Below are 15531 nucleotides of genomic sequence, written 5' to 3'. Positions count from 1 at the left end.
AATTAACGTGGAGAGATAAAACAGAGAGGGGAAGAAAAAGGCCATCCGCTATTCTACTCTGTTTTTAAAGCTGGTGGCTGCTGCTGTTTTGCGCAGCACTTGGCATGGGTGAGGGAGCTCTGCAAGAGGCAGGCACGTGCTGTGTCTACAGGCCCTGCCATTGCTGGAGCAAACCGAGCCGTGCTGCACTGCCAAGGCCGAGATCCTGGTGACTATTTACACAAGAAGCATTTCGACACCAAAGGCCGAGAACTTCAGCCTGCGAGGGGAGCGGCCGGGAGTCCCTGAGGCGAGCGGGGTGCTGGGGGCCGCCTGACGCCGCCCGGGCCACGCAGAAGCAAGTGGCGACGAAGGCTTGGCATAACAGCGAAGGACAGAGCGGAGCAGGTTTGTCTTTCTCCTTCTTCCCTCGCTGTCGGAGGGGGAGCACCCCTGGGAGAGGGAGAGAGCCGGGAAGGGAACCCACGTCCCGCAGGCAACAGATGAGGGCAGCTCTCGCTCTCCCCGCTGCCACCAGCACTGCGCATGCCCTGCACCGCGGCTTCTGCCCCCGCCCAGCGGCGCGGCGCCCAGCAGCTGGTGATGACTTCATCCGCGAGCGCCGCGCCAGGACTCTAAGCGTCTTCTCGGGCTTCGCCCTGGCGGAAGCTGTCGTCGGCTGCCGGCGTGCGCGGGTATCCGTTCTGCCCTTCTTCCTGGTCTGGCTTCATCCCTGCGTGGGCGGGGCGAGCGCCTTCCCGGGCCGCGATCTGAGCCGCGCTCGCGAGAGCTCTCCCTTTTCCTAGGCCGGCGCTGAGAGAGGTGGGTGCCCGGGCCCTGCGCGGGCCCCGGTGGCGGCGCAGCCTTTTCCCCCGCCGCCGCCGCAATACGGAGCCGGGCGCCGAGTGGCGCTCCCCGCGGCAGCGCCGGGGTGGGGATGCCCCCGATTACCACCTGCCCGAGGCCCGATGGTCGCCGGGGCGCCCGGTGCTGGGGGAGGGGAGCCGGCGGGGTTTCTTCCGCCCTCCCCCGGCGGCGCCCCGAGGGAGGCCGCTGCGGCGGGGCAGCAGGCCGCCGGGCGGGAGGAGGGGGTCGGGGCCGGGCACGGAGCCCTGCGAGCCGGCAAGGGCTGCCCGCCCGCCCGGCGGCACGTGGGGCTCCGTGAGCGGCCGGGCAGCCTCCCCGGTGCTCCTGGGGCCTGGCAGCTGCCGGCGCCTCAGCGAACACGCTGGGCGCCGCGGTGGGCAGGCCCCTCGTTCCCCAGGACGCTTTTGTCTTGTGGTCGGCATCCCCTGGAGCGGCGTGCTGGGGCTTGCGTGGCCCGTGGTGCTCTCTCTGGCTTCGCTTTGAAGCGTGTGGCTGAGTAGCCGGATTGCAGAGTCTTGCTGCGTTTGTTGCAGGAGACGTGTTTCTGGTGACAACCGAGATGTTCTTTTGCGTTGCAGAAAGGCCATGTTCAGCTCTAGCGCAAAGATTGTGAAGCCTAACGGCGAGAAGCCAGATGAGTTTGAGTCTGGTATATCCCAGGTACGTGCCTTTTCCTTCTGCTGTTTGGTAATTGATGGCAAGTTACGGAGACAGTATTGTGACAGTTGTCTAGAGCTTAAACTTCCAGGGTGATGCTGCTGCCTAAATGTGTACTCTTTCCTAGTTTTACTCAGGAACTGGGGCAGTCAGCATGTGTTCTCACCAATTGAACTGGTTGTATCTGTCAGTGTGACAAGAAATTAAATCTCTGATACTGACTGCGGTAAAAAGTATATAGCTGCTCTCTGGCACTGTGGACAGACTTTGGTCTCAAGGGTTCTTATGAATTGAATGGGATGTAATGGATTATTCTGCAACTTCACTTTCCTAGGCTCTGCTGGAGTTGGAAATGAACTCCGACTTAAAGGCTCAACTGCGGGAGTTAAACATCACAGCAGCTAAGGTAGGCTAGACCTTCTTCACAAAGAATTGCTTGGTGACTTGCTCTGTGTGCGTTTAATTCTTGTGAATGTTAATGTACTAGGTGAATGGTGTCTTTAGCTGTTTGTTACAGCCTGTGATTGTTTTACTGTATGCTGTTGTGGTTTATCTTCTGTTATTTGCTGTTAACATGTAGGATTTTGTAATAGTTATTTCTTTAGGAACTTGTCCGAAAAGTCATTGTAAAAACTCAAATAGCAGTTTGATGTTTTAAGTACACATGTTTAAAAATGGTAGTTCTACTTTCTGTCTCTGCAAACTGGGCTTGAGATCTGAAACTGACTTTTTGCGGGTGGATATTGGCTGGCAATGTAGGCATTGCAGAATCTTTGTCAGGAATGTAAACTGTAATAATATTTGTAAAATCAGTTTGTTGTAAATCCTCTTTTATGAACCAAGTAATAGGAGGTGGATCGAAGTAATAGGCTGACTTGATAACATAGGTTAGCTTGTTTGTAAATTTTAGTTTATAAAGGCAACTGAAACCTTAAGGAAGAAAAGGAAGAAGAAAATTAGTGTTAGAATTTGTCAGCCTTGGAGACTGGATGGAACTTCTGAACCTGGTTGCTGCAACCAAAAACTTAAGTAGGTTGCTTTATGGTTCTTGCCCAGGCCCACCAATACAGACACAGATGCATGACTCCTTAGAGTTAAGTTAAAGAATCTGGGAATGCAGAAGTCAGCTTGGTATATGAGTTCAGGGGTCTTCAGAAGAACGGGTTCGTTGCTGAAGTACAGCAATGCGTACTGTCCTCAATGAGGAGTTTTTAGAAATGTCTTTGTTGTTTACTTAACTACTTGGTTTTATTTGTGAGAAATCTCCTGTGGTCATCTGTTAGCTCATGTGGGAACGTAGCTGGTGAAGCAGCTTCCCATTCTGCTGGAGAATGAGGATGCCTCTGCAGTTAGGTTCATGGGAGAAGTGCCTTGTAAGCCTATACAAACTTCTTCGGTTTTGATCAACTGTTGGAAAAACAAACCAGGGGAAAAGTAATCCATGTTGGTGTGATGTAAACCTGCTGGCATTTGGAGGGGAAGGAAGTGTTTTGTTTGAGTAGTGATGCAGGCCTTGGCAAGTGGTGGACAGAAGATGATTTCCATGAAGCAGTAGCTCAAAAATACAAAATTTATTACTGTAAACTTTGTCTAGAGCCTCCATTAGAGGCAAATAATTTTTGAAACTTTGTATCAGCATGTAAGTACCACTGCAGCTGTGATGATAAGCATTCAGTATAGTTAGGATTCTAGCATCAGGGTTCCATCCTGCAGAAAGAATGAGCTTTGCTATTCAGAGGATGTGACTCCTTTGAAAGGAGTGGTGGGATTTATTGCCCAAAGTGGTCTGACAGGTTTTTCTGTTTAATGTTTGCTCTTAAATGCATTAAAACAGGTACTGCTCTGTGATGCTCTTTTTTCCCCAAAGTTGTAAGCAAGGCTATCGAATACCTGTGTTCAGAGGATTCGTGATCAAACCAAACATTGTTTTTCGACCCCTAGATAACATTTACTTTCTACTTCTATTTCAGGAAATTGAAGTGGGTGGTGGCAGAAAAGCCATCATTATCTTCGTACCAGTTCCTCAGCTGAAATCCTTCCAGAAGATTCAGGTGCGGCTAGTTCGTGAGCTGGAGAAGAAGTTCAGTGGAAAGCATGTGGTGTTCATTGCTCAGGTAAAACACTTAGAATCATAACAATGTTGATTTGAAGGGATCCCTGGAGGTCATCTAGTCCAGCCTAGTGCATGAAGCAGGACTATTGCCAACATTAGATCAGGCCAGCCATGGTTTTGTCTAGCTGAGTCTTGAAAACATCTGAGGATGGAGATTCCACAGCCTCTCTGGATAACCTGTTCCAGTGCTGCACTACCCTTCTTGTCTTGTCCATTCAAGGTAACAATAATATAATGCTTATTTTTGTATCAGCAGGAAATCTAATGAATGTCCTTCTGTGGATGTAAGCTAAAATGACTTCAGCTAGAAGCCAAGGCTATGTAAACTCAGTGAGATATGAAGCTTTTTGGAGGAGGATATAACTTTCTTGTTCTGGCCTCTCTTACTCCTTCAGAAGTTTGAGAAGCAAAAGGGAGCAAAATTTAATAGGAGCTTTACTACACTTACATAATCTAAGCACTTAAAATTCAAGATAATAGGAGAGGAAGAAAAAAAAACTGACTCAGGTTCTGAATTTATGGAAGGAGCTAAGCCATGAAAAGGTGATAGAGGACTCTCTGGGCAGTAATAAGGGGTGGACAAACTCTGGAGATCTGTCTGCAGAGTGGACAGTTAGTTGTTAGACTGAAGCTCCTTTTAGTGAAAGTTATTCGTAACATAATTATAAGAGCCAGAGCACCTTACCCTGAATCTTTATGTGGCCAAGAAGACTTCTTTTAATGAAGTGCCTTTGGCTCACTTAAACTAAGTGCTTGAGAATTCCCTGTCAGTTTAGTAATCCATATTTTAGAAGGGAATGTGTGCAGTTCTTCTGCTATAGGTGAAATGTGGTTGCTTTTGAATATGACGTGACCCAGTTTGGATTACAGTAACACCATCATGAATACAGTCATGGAGAAGCTGTGATGTGTTGGTAGAAAATACTGCAGGTGGCTACAACTGCATCTAAAATTCGACGTTTTAAAACGTCGACCCTTGCAGATAGGGTAGTAGAAAATAAGTTTTACTGATCCAAGCTGATATAAATACCTTTAGATGCTGCTTTTGGAACAGATTACATTTAAGCCCAGGTTTGATCTGAATTGTGTAATACATCTCGTTATTCCAACTAGCGTTTTGATCTCAGATGTTGCCTAGCTGTCTGTGGGACTGAGCGTACTACTCTGCTTCGCACCAGAGGCTCAATCTAACAGAAATTGTAAAACTCTTTCAGATTTCTGTTCCCAAAGAAGTGTGTTCAGGTCGTTAATATGATGCAGTAAATCACCCTGGTTGTATTCAGGGGAAGGGAGGGATGAAATACAAATCTTTTATTTCAGTGCACTGAATACAGGATCAGTAGATGAGAAATAAAGCAATACCAGTACTTCAGCTTCTGCGAGCAATATCAGGTTCTACTGCTGGTGTAGTTTTGGGCATACTTAAGTCTCCCTTTTCAATGTTTCATGCATCAGTTTCTAGTGAGGAAAAAAAAGGCACGTGTGGGAGGGTTTTTTTTTTAGTTGATTGTAAACACTAGATACTGAGAAATGCCTTTTTTTTTTTTCTCCTTATCAGAGAAGGATTCTGCCCAAGCCAACAAGAAAAAGCCGCACAAAAAACAAGCAAAAGCGTCCCAGGAGGTAAGTAAATAATACTGATTCAATATGACAGCCTTGTTTTGTGACTTGGTAATTTAGTCAAGTAATGTTTAGTTGAGTTTTTGAGAAGTCATTAAAGTGATTGGGTGGTCTTGTCATTACTATTTCAAGCAGCAAGAGAATCTGCCATTTGACTGCCAAAGGGCGCAGTAAAAAGCTCGTCTTTGGGCACTGTGTTGCATTTCTTAGAACTCTACCTGTATTTTCAGCTACAGCTGTAGCCAATTTTTAGCCAGCAATACTGGCTTAAGAAGCCCCAACCTGCTGTCTCTGTTACCACAGTGTGCTGACAATTATTTTTTTTTTAAGCTGTAGGAAGAGCCACGTCCACATCACATGTTAGACTGTACAGAAGGCAGGGCTGGCACACTGAAGGGGTGCAATGAGGGAGAGAGTGGCTGAGGAGGGGTGTAGGTATAAGTAGTCCCTCTGGATATGAGTTCAACAGCAGTAGTGTAGTCATTTGTGTTAAGTGGCCTCCCTGCACTCATCTAGTCTCTTTCTTGCTAGACATGCAACACTACTATGTCTATGTGGATGTCAGTGCCTCTTCTATACTGTTCTCTAGCTTACTATATCATTTTGTAGTCCATGCCTCAAAAGTTTGTCCTCTTTATGACATGTGGCATGTTCCTGTAACTTCTCCCAGCCCCAGTATTATACCTGTGTCATATCTATTTTGAAATCTTCAGGCATAGATTTTAAAAGTGCAGTTTCATAGTACTCATCTAGCTGCAGTCCTACATTTGGAGGACTCTATGTTATATTAAAAATAGTATTGCACAGTGGCTAGAGAAGTTGACATCTGTGCATGTGATTAGCATGCTGCCTCTTTCAGCACGAGGGAAGGAGAGTGTGCAGGACTGTCCCTTTCTCAGCCAGAGACTGGATCAGGCTAGTAGGGTTGTGAAACTGATATGTATATTGTGAAGCATAGAAAATGCGATTGATATTTGTCTCCCTTAGCTATCCTAATATTTGCAAGTTTGAAATGCTGCTGTAGACTCAGGTCTTAGTTACTAGTGATACTGCCTTGAAACTGCAGGTAGGGAAGCTGGAAATCTTACTAGTCATCTAGACTCATACACAAAATAGCCTGGATCAATTTTTCTCATTTTGTCTCACTTCTGGACAGTTCAAGAGCACAAATGTAGACATCAGTCTTCTCAGCATGGACTAAACTTACCAGATAGACTTTTCCTGTAATACACTGGTGTTTTGAGCCACTTGGGTTTAGGCAGATGAAGAAACCAGTGTTTTCAAAACTGGGTCTCCTATGAACATACTTTCTGTAGTTGAAGGTTCTTGCACACTTAAACTCTTCCAGTGAGTGTCTCTGGCAAAATTGCAGATGGGACAACTTGGTTTTGGTTTAATAAAATCTTCCTTAAATGTGTAGAAATAAAAGAACGTTCCGGGCTGTTGCTGCAAAGCAAGATGTGATCTAAAAGGTCACAAACCTGGCTACTGACTTTTTCATACAGTCATTGAAGTCATGCAGTCATTAAGTTTCTACACTCAGTGTAGGATTTAGCTTTTATTTTTGCATGACCTGTGAAAAAGTGGTATTGTCATACTGCAGCATTAAAAAAACAAACAAAACAAAACACCACTGAATTTTCAGCTAAAGCATGCTGTGGAAGGTTTAAGCCTTGGCAAACTGAAAAATTTGACAAGAGGACGTGTTTTAATGATACAAATGTGGCATTTCAGCCGTACGCTTACTGCAGTGCATGATGCCATTCTTGAAGACCTGGTCTTCCCAAGTGAAATTGTGGGCAAGAGAATCCGTGTAAAACTGGACGGCAGCAGGCTCATAAAAGTCCATTTGGACAAAGCACAACAGAACAATGTTGAACACAAGGTAAACAAAACCCTTTACTTTCTCATGCAGGATGGGGTGGCATTCTGATGTAGCTAAGAGGCTGCTTATGTGATACAGCAAAAGACTGCCTTTTGACTTGTGGCAATGGAGATGCTTCTGATTGTATTTGGACTAAGATGCTGAAGATGAGGCAAGACAGTTTTGAACTAAAGCTCTAGTTCAACTTGCCAAAACCCTTGGACTGTAAAGTAGCTATATTGGTTCCCTCATGGGAACCAACAGTGTTCTATTGGTTTTTTGTTTGTTTGTTCGGGGGTTGGTTTTTTTGTTTGGTTTGGTTTTGGGTTTTTTTGTTTGTTTGTGAAGCACTTAGTTTTGACCTCAAGCAGATGTGCTTGATAGAGTCTGAAATCACCCCTTGCTTTGCATAGTTCTTATTTTTCTGTGGGGATATGTTTAGGACCCCTCAGCTGTCTGGGTCTCCTATGGTTGCAAACCAAAGAGGCTCCAAATATTCTCCAGAAAACATGTTTTCTGTATAAATGCTCAGCTGCCTTAATCTAGAAGAAAATAATCTGCCTCAGAGTTCACTTCAGAGTGAAGAGGCAGTGGGAAATAGCGTAGTACCTAAAGGATGTTAACATAGATTTTACTTCCTTACACAGCATGTATAAACAAGATTGTTTATCTTCACAGGTGGAAACATTTTCTGGTGTCTACAAGAAGCTCACAGGCAAAGATGTGGTGTTTGAATTTCCAGAATTCCAGCTGTAAAGTGCAAAAAATGGCTGAATAAACAACTGTTCATATAACAGAGTAATTTCATTTAAATTTTGAATTCCATAAACATAAATGGGATTAACTGGTTCGTGGGACTTCTCTACTCTCTGGATGAGTGACATTTGTGTATCAAAGTATTAAGTCACCAGCGTTTTAATGGTAGCCTTCTTAGGTTGTTCTTGGCACTGTCGCAACACAGCTCTGGACAAAAGAGTCCAGAGTCTGCAAAAAGAATTGGCATTGAAAAATAAACAAGTATGTTGAGACTCACCTTTTGGGGAGAATGTGGAGAATTACTGTAGAGCAGTGGAACTCCCGAGTTTTGCACACAAGAATACCAGTTGGAGACCTACATCTTCCTGACACTGGAAGAAGTCTACATAGCAGGTGGTGTGACTTCTGAAACATGGAGCAATGACATCTGAAAAAGGGGATTGATTGAATTTTTGGGAAATATGTTGGGGTATAGTTTGAATTTGAGGTAACTTTCTTGGTCTTTAAGTGGCAAAATTGCATACCAGTTCTTAACCTAAAAGCAGGTCCTGCAGCTTCTCCCCTTTATCAGAATGAAATGGGGAGACATTTTCACTTCTGAGTGCTTGACTACCTTGCTGGACAAAAACTACAGTTTTTTAGGTACTCATCTTACAAAAATCCATGATTTCTGAAAGCATCTCCATATATTAGCAGTATGTATGTCTGTATAACAGTGTTGAGGTAACCTTTCTCATGGCTAATAAGTGAAGGCAGGGATAAGTATGCCAGGGTGAAGCAATGACTGCTGGAATGTTTGGGGGTTTTTTTTGATGGTGTTTTAACATATTTCAGTACATGCTTGGCGATATGGGCAGAGGTGGGGAAGGACTAGCTGTATCACAACAGCTGAAGGCTGCATGATAGTGTCCTGAAAACACTACATTTTTGACTTAGTATCTATGTTTAGAAACACTTTCAGCACGTAACATTTTTTCCAGCTCAGAGGGGGAGCATGGAGTTGGGCATGTAAATGTTCTGAGCAATTTATATGAATTTAGTACTTCACTGTACTGAACAGGCTATTCTGTTACTTAGGAGTAAGTACTTAATACGGTAAAAGGCACGTAATTATGGAGACAGCCTATTAGCTGGAGAGTTAAGTGGGTAGCAGGCTGTGTACCAGGAGCTCTTAAGTTGCATCTTCCTACCTGAGAGTAGATGGAGGACAAGTGCTGCTTATTGAGGGTCTTTGTACCTTTACTTTCTTTTCCCATTTACTGTGGTTTTGGTTGCTTCCCATTTGATACCTCTTCAGTTGTGAAGAGCTAAAAGGTTAAAACAAGTTCTGCATTGCTTTTGCATTGAGAAAGTGAGGGTTTTTAAGTCATGCCATAACTTCTGTTTAGTAGGGCAGGACAGATAGCTGTATGCTGTTACTTTTGGTGCAGATAATGCAAAGAGAGCAAGGAAAACACATGTGCCCTGTTGTAATTAGTAGTTAATTTCCTTCTTCTTATTGACAAGGCTTGAATGTTTGCACAAAAAAGCAGGCTGTTTCTTTGAAGAAGTTGGCTTACCTTAAGGCCTTTTTCTCTCTCCTTTTCAGACTTCTGTCTCTGGGGTATAAGTTTGTTCCTTATTTATACCTTGACTATCTATTGTTCATCTTGGATGATTTAGCAGAAGTGAATTCATCAACTTCCCTTAGAATGAGATGAAGGGAGTTGTAGGTATATAATAACTCTGAATCCTGTCTGCTTGCGTGGAGAGCAATTGTAAAAGATCTTAGCGGAAAGAGTGCCAGAAATTTAGAATTCAAGTTTTCATTGTTAAAATGGGTATTACTCAGGTTGGAAACACACCCCCCCCAGTCCCCCCCCCCAGTCCCCCCAAAACAATTCTAGTCTCAAGTCAGACATGTTACTAAGCTTCTTGCTACAACAATCACAGATGGTAGCCTGTGCAAATAGATATTTGCTGGTGTGGTTTGGAAGAAGCAGTCTGGGGAGTATTTGGAGACTTACCAGATGTTATGTACCTTTAGTTAGAGGTTGGTGAGTCTCCTGGGGCTGTGTAACATCTGCAAGAAGAGGTGATGCTCAGACAGCAGGCTTCAGTAGACAGCGTTTCCTGTTTCATGGTGAAATATAACTCAGGTTTGATCTCTTCATAGTAATAAAAATGTCAGCAGCGTTTCTAGTTTTGAAGCACTGGGAGGGGGTAAGCAGGGGAGGAGAAATCTAGTAAACTGAATGTAAAGATTGCAAATGTTCCCAGGCATTGCCAGCTGGCTATAGATTTTTCTTGGCTCTTTTTGCAAGCCCTTTGAGCTATATGAAATGCAAAGGCCCGTGATGGCCCCATAAGCAAATTCTTTGAGTGAAAGGATAATGCTGTCAAAGCCACTTATGGTTCTTACATCAACTAAACTGCCAGTAAAGGTGGATTTTTGTGGCATAAAAATACCAGGCTGTGTGCTTTGCAAAAGACTTTAGTCCTAGTTTACCTTTATTCACAGACTCCCTTGTGCGTTAGTGTCAGTGATACAGTCAGACAACTCCCTCTGTCCCTTGACAAGCATATCAAGTGAATGCCTGCAATCTGGAAAGTCAGTTGATGCCATCTGGTCAAGTGCTAATGAGGCTGCTAGAATACCGGTGTCAAATGTTACTGTAACCTAAACAGACTCCATATGAGATGATGCTAGGCTTTTCCTATACCTTTCATGCGCTGGTGCAGTTGAACTCTGAACGCATGATTCCTCAGGAGTTTATCAGCTGGTTTGCGCAAAAAAGCGATGGGGTGTTCTGTACCAAGACCCTGTGCAGCAGTAGTACATGGGTAGTGTTAATGTGAAGAGATAATCACACACTGAAGAGTATAAAAAGGTCGATTCTTTCCTGCAGTAGCCCAAAATGAGAAGCAAGGGCTTTACATCTGTTAAATGCTCTGAGAGACTTGCACCTTCCACCAAGAGCCTTCATTGTTTATTCCATAAGAATCCTTTCACAAATGTCTTCAAATGTTTTTGTCTGTGAGGAAGACTGCTCCCTGTTGATTTCCCTTTGAAAAGGTGTGTAGATGTGTCACAATTCTAGTGTGGCAGAACTTGCTTGAAATTTTGGGTGGTAAGTGCTTGACCTATCTTGTATTAATATGATAATTTGATGCATGATAACATCATGTCTGATTAGCCCCTCTTGAGTGTAAGTGGGAACATCTGGCAAGTGTTAATGTAGTGATCCTCACACCAAGCAGTGTTAAAAGGAAATCCTGCACAATCCTGTCACTCCTGCATTGTGGACCGAAATAATCTATTTCCTATGCCTTTGTTTTTCCTAAGTTTTCTAAGTGGGAGGCCCGAGTTTGATTCTCTGTCATATCTAAAAGCCCATGCAATTCCAAAAAGCTAGAGCTTTTCCTCGTTGTGGGATGTGCTTTCTAGGTCTCTAGAGGTGTATCAGAATGACAGAAGAAAAAGTATTGATAACAGAAAGTCATGAAGTCTCATAAAAAGAAGTCTTGTGGTTAGGCTGAGGGAGTGTGAGTTTTCCTGTCCTCCATACGGGCCTGACTGCAGCATTGATCAGTGCAAATGGTTGACCCCTTTATAACAAAGTGGCTTTGCTGTGCTGCTTACTGCCTGCCTTAAGAGTGCTCGTGTGAAACAGCTGCGTTCTGCTGAGAGCAAGAGAAAGAAGTGACACGAGCATCTCTTTGTACTAGTGCTCTGCTCCCTACAGAGAGCTACATGTAAAGGATCTTATTTATGTCTTGTGATCAAGAGGAGAAAGTTTGTTGGATTTGTTACAGTCTGAAAGTTCAGGTATCCCCTCCTCTACCCTCCAGTTACTGTTACTCTTTCTTTTTTTCAGGAAAATGATTCTTAAGCTTAGCAACCAGCAGTTGCTGCTAGGTGTTGCTAAATGAGTAATAGCTAATGTTTTCCATTATTGGATATTGGGCTGACATGTCTGGCTCAGTTTTCATCTGCCCCTGGAGCAGCAAAGATAGAATTAAAGCCAGGCACTGAAGAGATTATTCTAATTTTAGAGATGGGGAGTTACAGAAAAAGCGCTACTGCAGCAGTGAATGCTGCTCAGAAATTTTATGCAAAAAACATTAGTGCAACACCATTAATGAAGTTGAAGGCCAGGTTTTACACAGCTGCAGACAAAGTTAAGCCCGCGTTGCTGTTTCTGCACTGACCTTTCCCACCATACACCTTGAGTATTGCACAGGAGAGGTGGTAAGGGTAGCTTGTGGTGTCTCTTTGCCCATAGAGGTACAGTGGTGCTGTCTGCTCTCTGCGGCTGCGCTAAGGGAATGAGGCTCACGTGGGTATCTTCACAGGGGCAGCTCTACAGACTGTTTTTAACCAGGTGTATCTTGACATTTAATAAAGTTGTTTCCTATTTTCTTGGCTAAACAATTACTGTTAGGTGATGCCAAAGGGGATGGGATACGTCATTACGTTGTCTCAGGAGCAGAGGAGGGGATGCACGCAGCGTGCCGGTGTGCAGATTTGTACCATGGAGGAGTTGTGCATCTGCTGCATCTCCTTCCCTCTTTCAGGAGTTTGCCTTGGGAGGCTTACTAAGGGCTGGTTAGCGAGGCAGCCCTTACTTTCAAGAACTGGAACAGCGCTTGTGATGGCCCGCAATAAGCGGAGCTCCAGCAATTGAGCTTAGATACTGATTTATTAAGGAGTTTGGGTATTGGCAATTTTAATCCCCTGGGAAAATCTGATTGGGAATGTTGCTGATACCATTGGATGTTTTGCCAAACCAAGGGGAGAATTAGGGCCTTGTCATCTTCTCATAACAACAACATTTTTAAATAGCCATTGTGTTTTTAAATAGGTATTATGTTTAATCCTCTTACAGACACAAAGATAATGCCAACTGACTATGGAAAGAGTAGAAAAATTTGCCTGAAGGCTCCTAAAATGTATAAACATATTTTTTTTCCCATTTTCTAACAGAAGACTTGTTCTTGTCCTTTTACAACCAACTTGTAACAACAAATTTACAACCAATTTTTCTACATTATTTTGGTTGCTTTCAATCCAAGACTTTTACCTATAGTTGTGTCAAATGGTGTTTAACCTGAGCTTAAAGGCTGGGTGAATGTTGGGTTGTAGGTCAAGCTGAGGTGTCTGGTGTGTCTTGCTGTATATCGTAGCCTCTCCATCCTGCAAGGGTGGCTGAAAGAAGCAGCTCTTGAAGTGTTACAGTTTCTCAGACAGACATATTAACATAATGAAAAACTTTAGCTTAATAGCCAACAGCTGTTGTGACCTGGTGATGGCTTAAGCTGCTCCCATGTAGTCCGTGCATCAGTACCCCAGTTTGCACATAGCAGCCCGACTTAGATGATGCACCAGTGTGGCTACACAGCTTCCAGTTGGCTTTCTGGGTGGGCGAAGGATGCTTACGCCTCTCTGTAAGGGGACTGTGCCTTTTTCTCTCAGGTGAAAGAAAACCATGTACTTGCTTATTTTCCCCTTTCCTAGAGAAAATACTTTCGCCGCATTTGTAGCGTTTGCCCTTTCCTTTTGAACTCCAGTCATTTATGTTTATTTTTCATTTCTGTTTCCCCAGTGTTTAATCCTACCTTTTCTACTAACTTTCCCTGAAATGGCTCTATTTCTCCCTTGAATTCTGTTTCTGGCCTCAAAGTTATTTGCCTGTGTTTACAGGGAGAGTAGATATGTATGTAAATGGACATTGCCTTTGCCATCGTAATATGATCTTCAAAGGCTTGGACTGCAGTCACTTTGCTGCATTCTTTACATCAAACATTTCTCTTGGTGAGTTGCTGCCAACAGAGTGCTTCAAGGGCCCAATCCTGCTAATTGCCTTCTGCTCCCACTGAGCTAACGGGGCTTATATGTATAAAACTGAACTTTCAAATTAAGAGCTGTGTGGTCCTTACACAGTTATGTTCATGTTCTACCATTTTGTCCTTTCTTTACTGAGGTAATCTGGAAGTGATCATCAGTTCTTAACTTTTTGTGACCATTTGGTGTGTGTTAAAATACAGGAGCTGTTAGCCGTGGAGGAGGGTAGCTAGGTTCCAGCCCAACATGGAAACAGGGTGGTTTAGGAGATGTCTGCCTTTATGAAGGTAGCCCACAGTGAGCCCTGAGAACGAGGCACTGCTTCCTCTGCAGTGCTGTGATACCTGCAGTGCCTGTTTTTGTCTTCGTCGCCAGCAAAGCTGCTCAGTGTGTGGTGCTGTGGGCTGGCAGAGCGGGAGCTGTGGTGGGGCAGGAGGTTGCACTCCCCAGGGCCGGGAGAGGATATGACATGTGGTGAGCAGAGCAGGAAAAGAGTGCATCGGTACCGTGTGTCATCAACTTGTATTGCAACCCCCACCACAGCATGAAATCCTCAATGGAGTGGACCTACACCTCCCACGAGGGCGGCTCAGAAGGGTGGTAAAGAAGTGAACACACGCACACATGTGATCCTATTACCTCTTTCTCTAGTCCCTCAGTCTAAAACCTTTTTGGTGTTCTGATACTTCTCTGGTCTTGGGACTGTGGAAGATAGACAGGGAGCCTCCCACTACTGCCCTAGCTACCATCCTGGTCTTCCCGAAAGAGGTTGCGTACTGGGAGTTACGCAGGCTGCCGTCCCCGCTGGGTGCTCGCTTACAGCACAACCCTTCAAACCTGAGCTGGAGAACGTGGGAGGGGGGAACAGTGGCACGAGCACGGCGTGGGGGCAGATGGTTTGTGAGCCTTTTTTGTTGAAGCAGCTTATCAGAGCTACAGCCTTACAAATATACCAGCTATTCATTAGAAGGTATTAATTGGTATAGTCATAAGTGGTACTCTGTATTTGCCCTGGAAGTTGAGAGTGAAGCCGGTAATATCTGTTGAAGTATAAACTGCTGTAACAAGGAGAGGGAGGTGTTCTTAAAATCCCACTTCCCACGGTCAGCTGGCCCCAGTTTTTTCCTGCCTGAACGTATGTGGACTACTGCGGTTTCCCCAGGGCTCAAACTAGTCTAGCTGTTTAAGATGAAAACCGGAATTTTACAACTATTTGGAAGCGATAGTGAAGGATTTGTCTCTTTTTTTTTTTTTCTCTTACCCTTGACACACAAAGTGATATCAAAAGGTGTTTAAAAAAAACCCAAACCCCAAAATTTTGTGAAGAAGCCTGCCATGTAGATAACTTAGCTTTTACATTATTGTGGAGCACTGAGACTCAGCTCTGAAATAGTTGCATGTTTCACTCAACAAGTGAAGAATGCTACAGTGAATTGCAAGAATGGAGAGAATTTCAGTAAGGGGCGAGTGTTAATTATCCACATAAGATGCTCGCATTCAGTGCTGTATTTTGTGTGGTTTTATATCTCCTGAAGGAAAGCAGGAAAAGTGGTGTGCTGGGGCAGTGTGCATGCATGGCTTAGAGCTGAATAGATGTAAATGGTTAAAAAGGGGTTCTCTGCTAGCGAGGAGGAGGGGAGATTAAGAGTGCATTCCCAAAAAAGTACATTCCCAAAATAAAAAGCTTACATCATGGACCTCTTCAGCTTTCCCACACTTCTTTCCTAATTATTGTCCTGCAGGACAGCTGATCTATTTCAAACAGGAAGCTGTTTACAGATAACACTTGCAACTGTTTTGTCTGATTTGTTGAACTGTCGAAAAGCAAAAGACAACCTCTTTTCAAATTAA

The 15531-nt window shown here is 44.1% G+C and overlaps 1 protein-coding gene across 2 annotated transcripts; it reads left to right on the top strand.

Moving 5' to 3' along the window:
• Positions 1-683: 683 nt before the first annotated feature.
• On the top strand, positions 684-7894 carry RPS7 (ribosomal protein S7). Of its 2 annotated transcripts, XM_072855099.1 has the most exons (7): positions 684-801; positions 1425-1506; positions 1838-1909; positions 3474-3617; positions 5175-5239; positions 6971-7121; positions 7779-7894. In XM_072855099.1, the coding sequence occupies exons 2-7, from the start codon at positions 1432-1434 to the stop codon at positions 7854-7856; spliced, it is 585 nt and encodes a 194-aa protein (XP_072711200.1). In that variant the 5' UTR covers positions 684-801; positions 1425-1431; the 3' UTR covers positions 7857-7894. The 2 variants fall into 2 exon arrangements, with proteins under 2 accessions (XP_072711200.1, XP_072711201.1); XM_072855100.1 differs by lacking the exon at positions 684-801 and having other exon boundaries at positions 1400-1506.
• Positions 7895-15531: the final 7637 nt, after the last annotated feature.

Source organism: Ciconia boyciana, chromosome 3 (assembly GCF_034638445.1).
Source record: "Ciconia boyciana chromosome 3, ASM3463844v1, whole genome shotgun sequence".
Taxonomy (NCBI): Eukaryota; Metazoa; Chordata; class Aves; order Ciconiiformes; family Ciconiidae; genus Ciconia; species Ciconia boyciana.
This window is presented reverse-complemented; position numbering and strand designations above follow the sequence as displayed.

Coding starts and splice junctions, on each gene's coding strand:
- RPS7 (XM_072855099.1), top strand. CDS start 1,432: ATGTTCAGCTCTAGCGCAAAGATTGTGAAGCCTAACGGCGAGAAGCCA. Junction 1,507..1,837: donor TTGAGTCTGGTATATCCCAG/GTACGTGCCTTT, acceptor TCACTTTCCTAG/GCTCTGCTGGAGTTGGAAAT. Junction 7,122..7,778: donor AGAACAATGTTGAACACAAG/GTAAACAAAACC, acceptor TTATCTTCACAG/GTGGAAACATTTTCTGGTGT.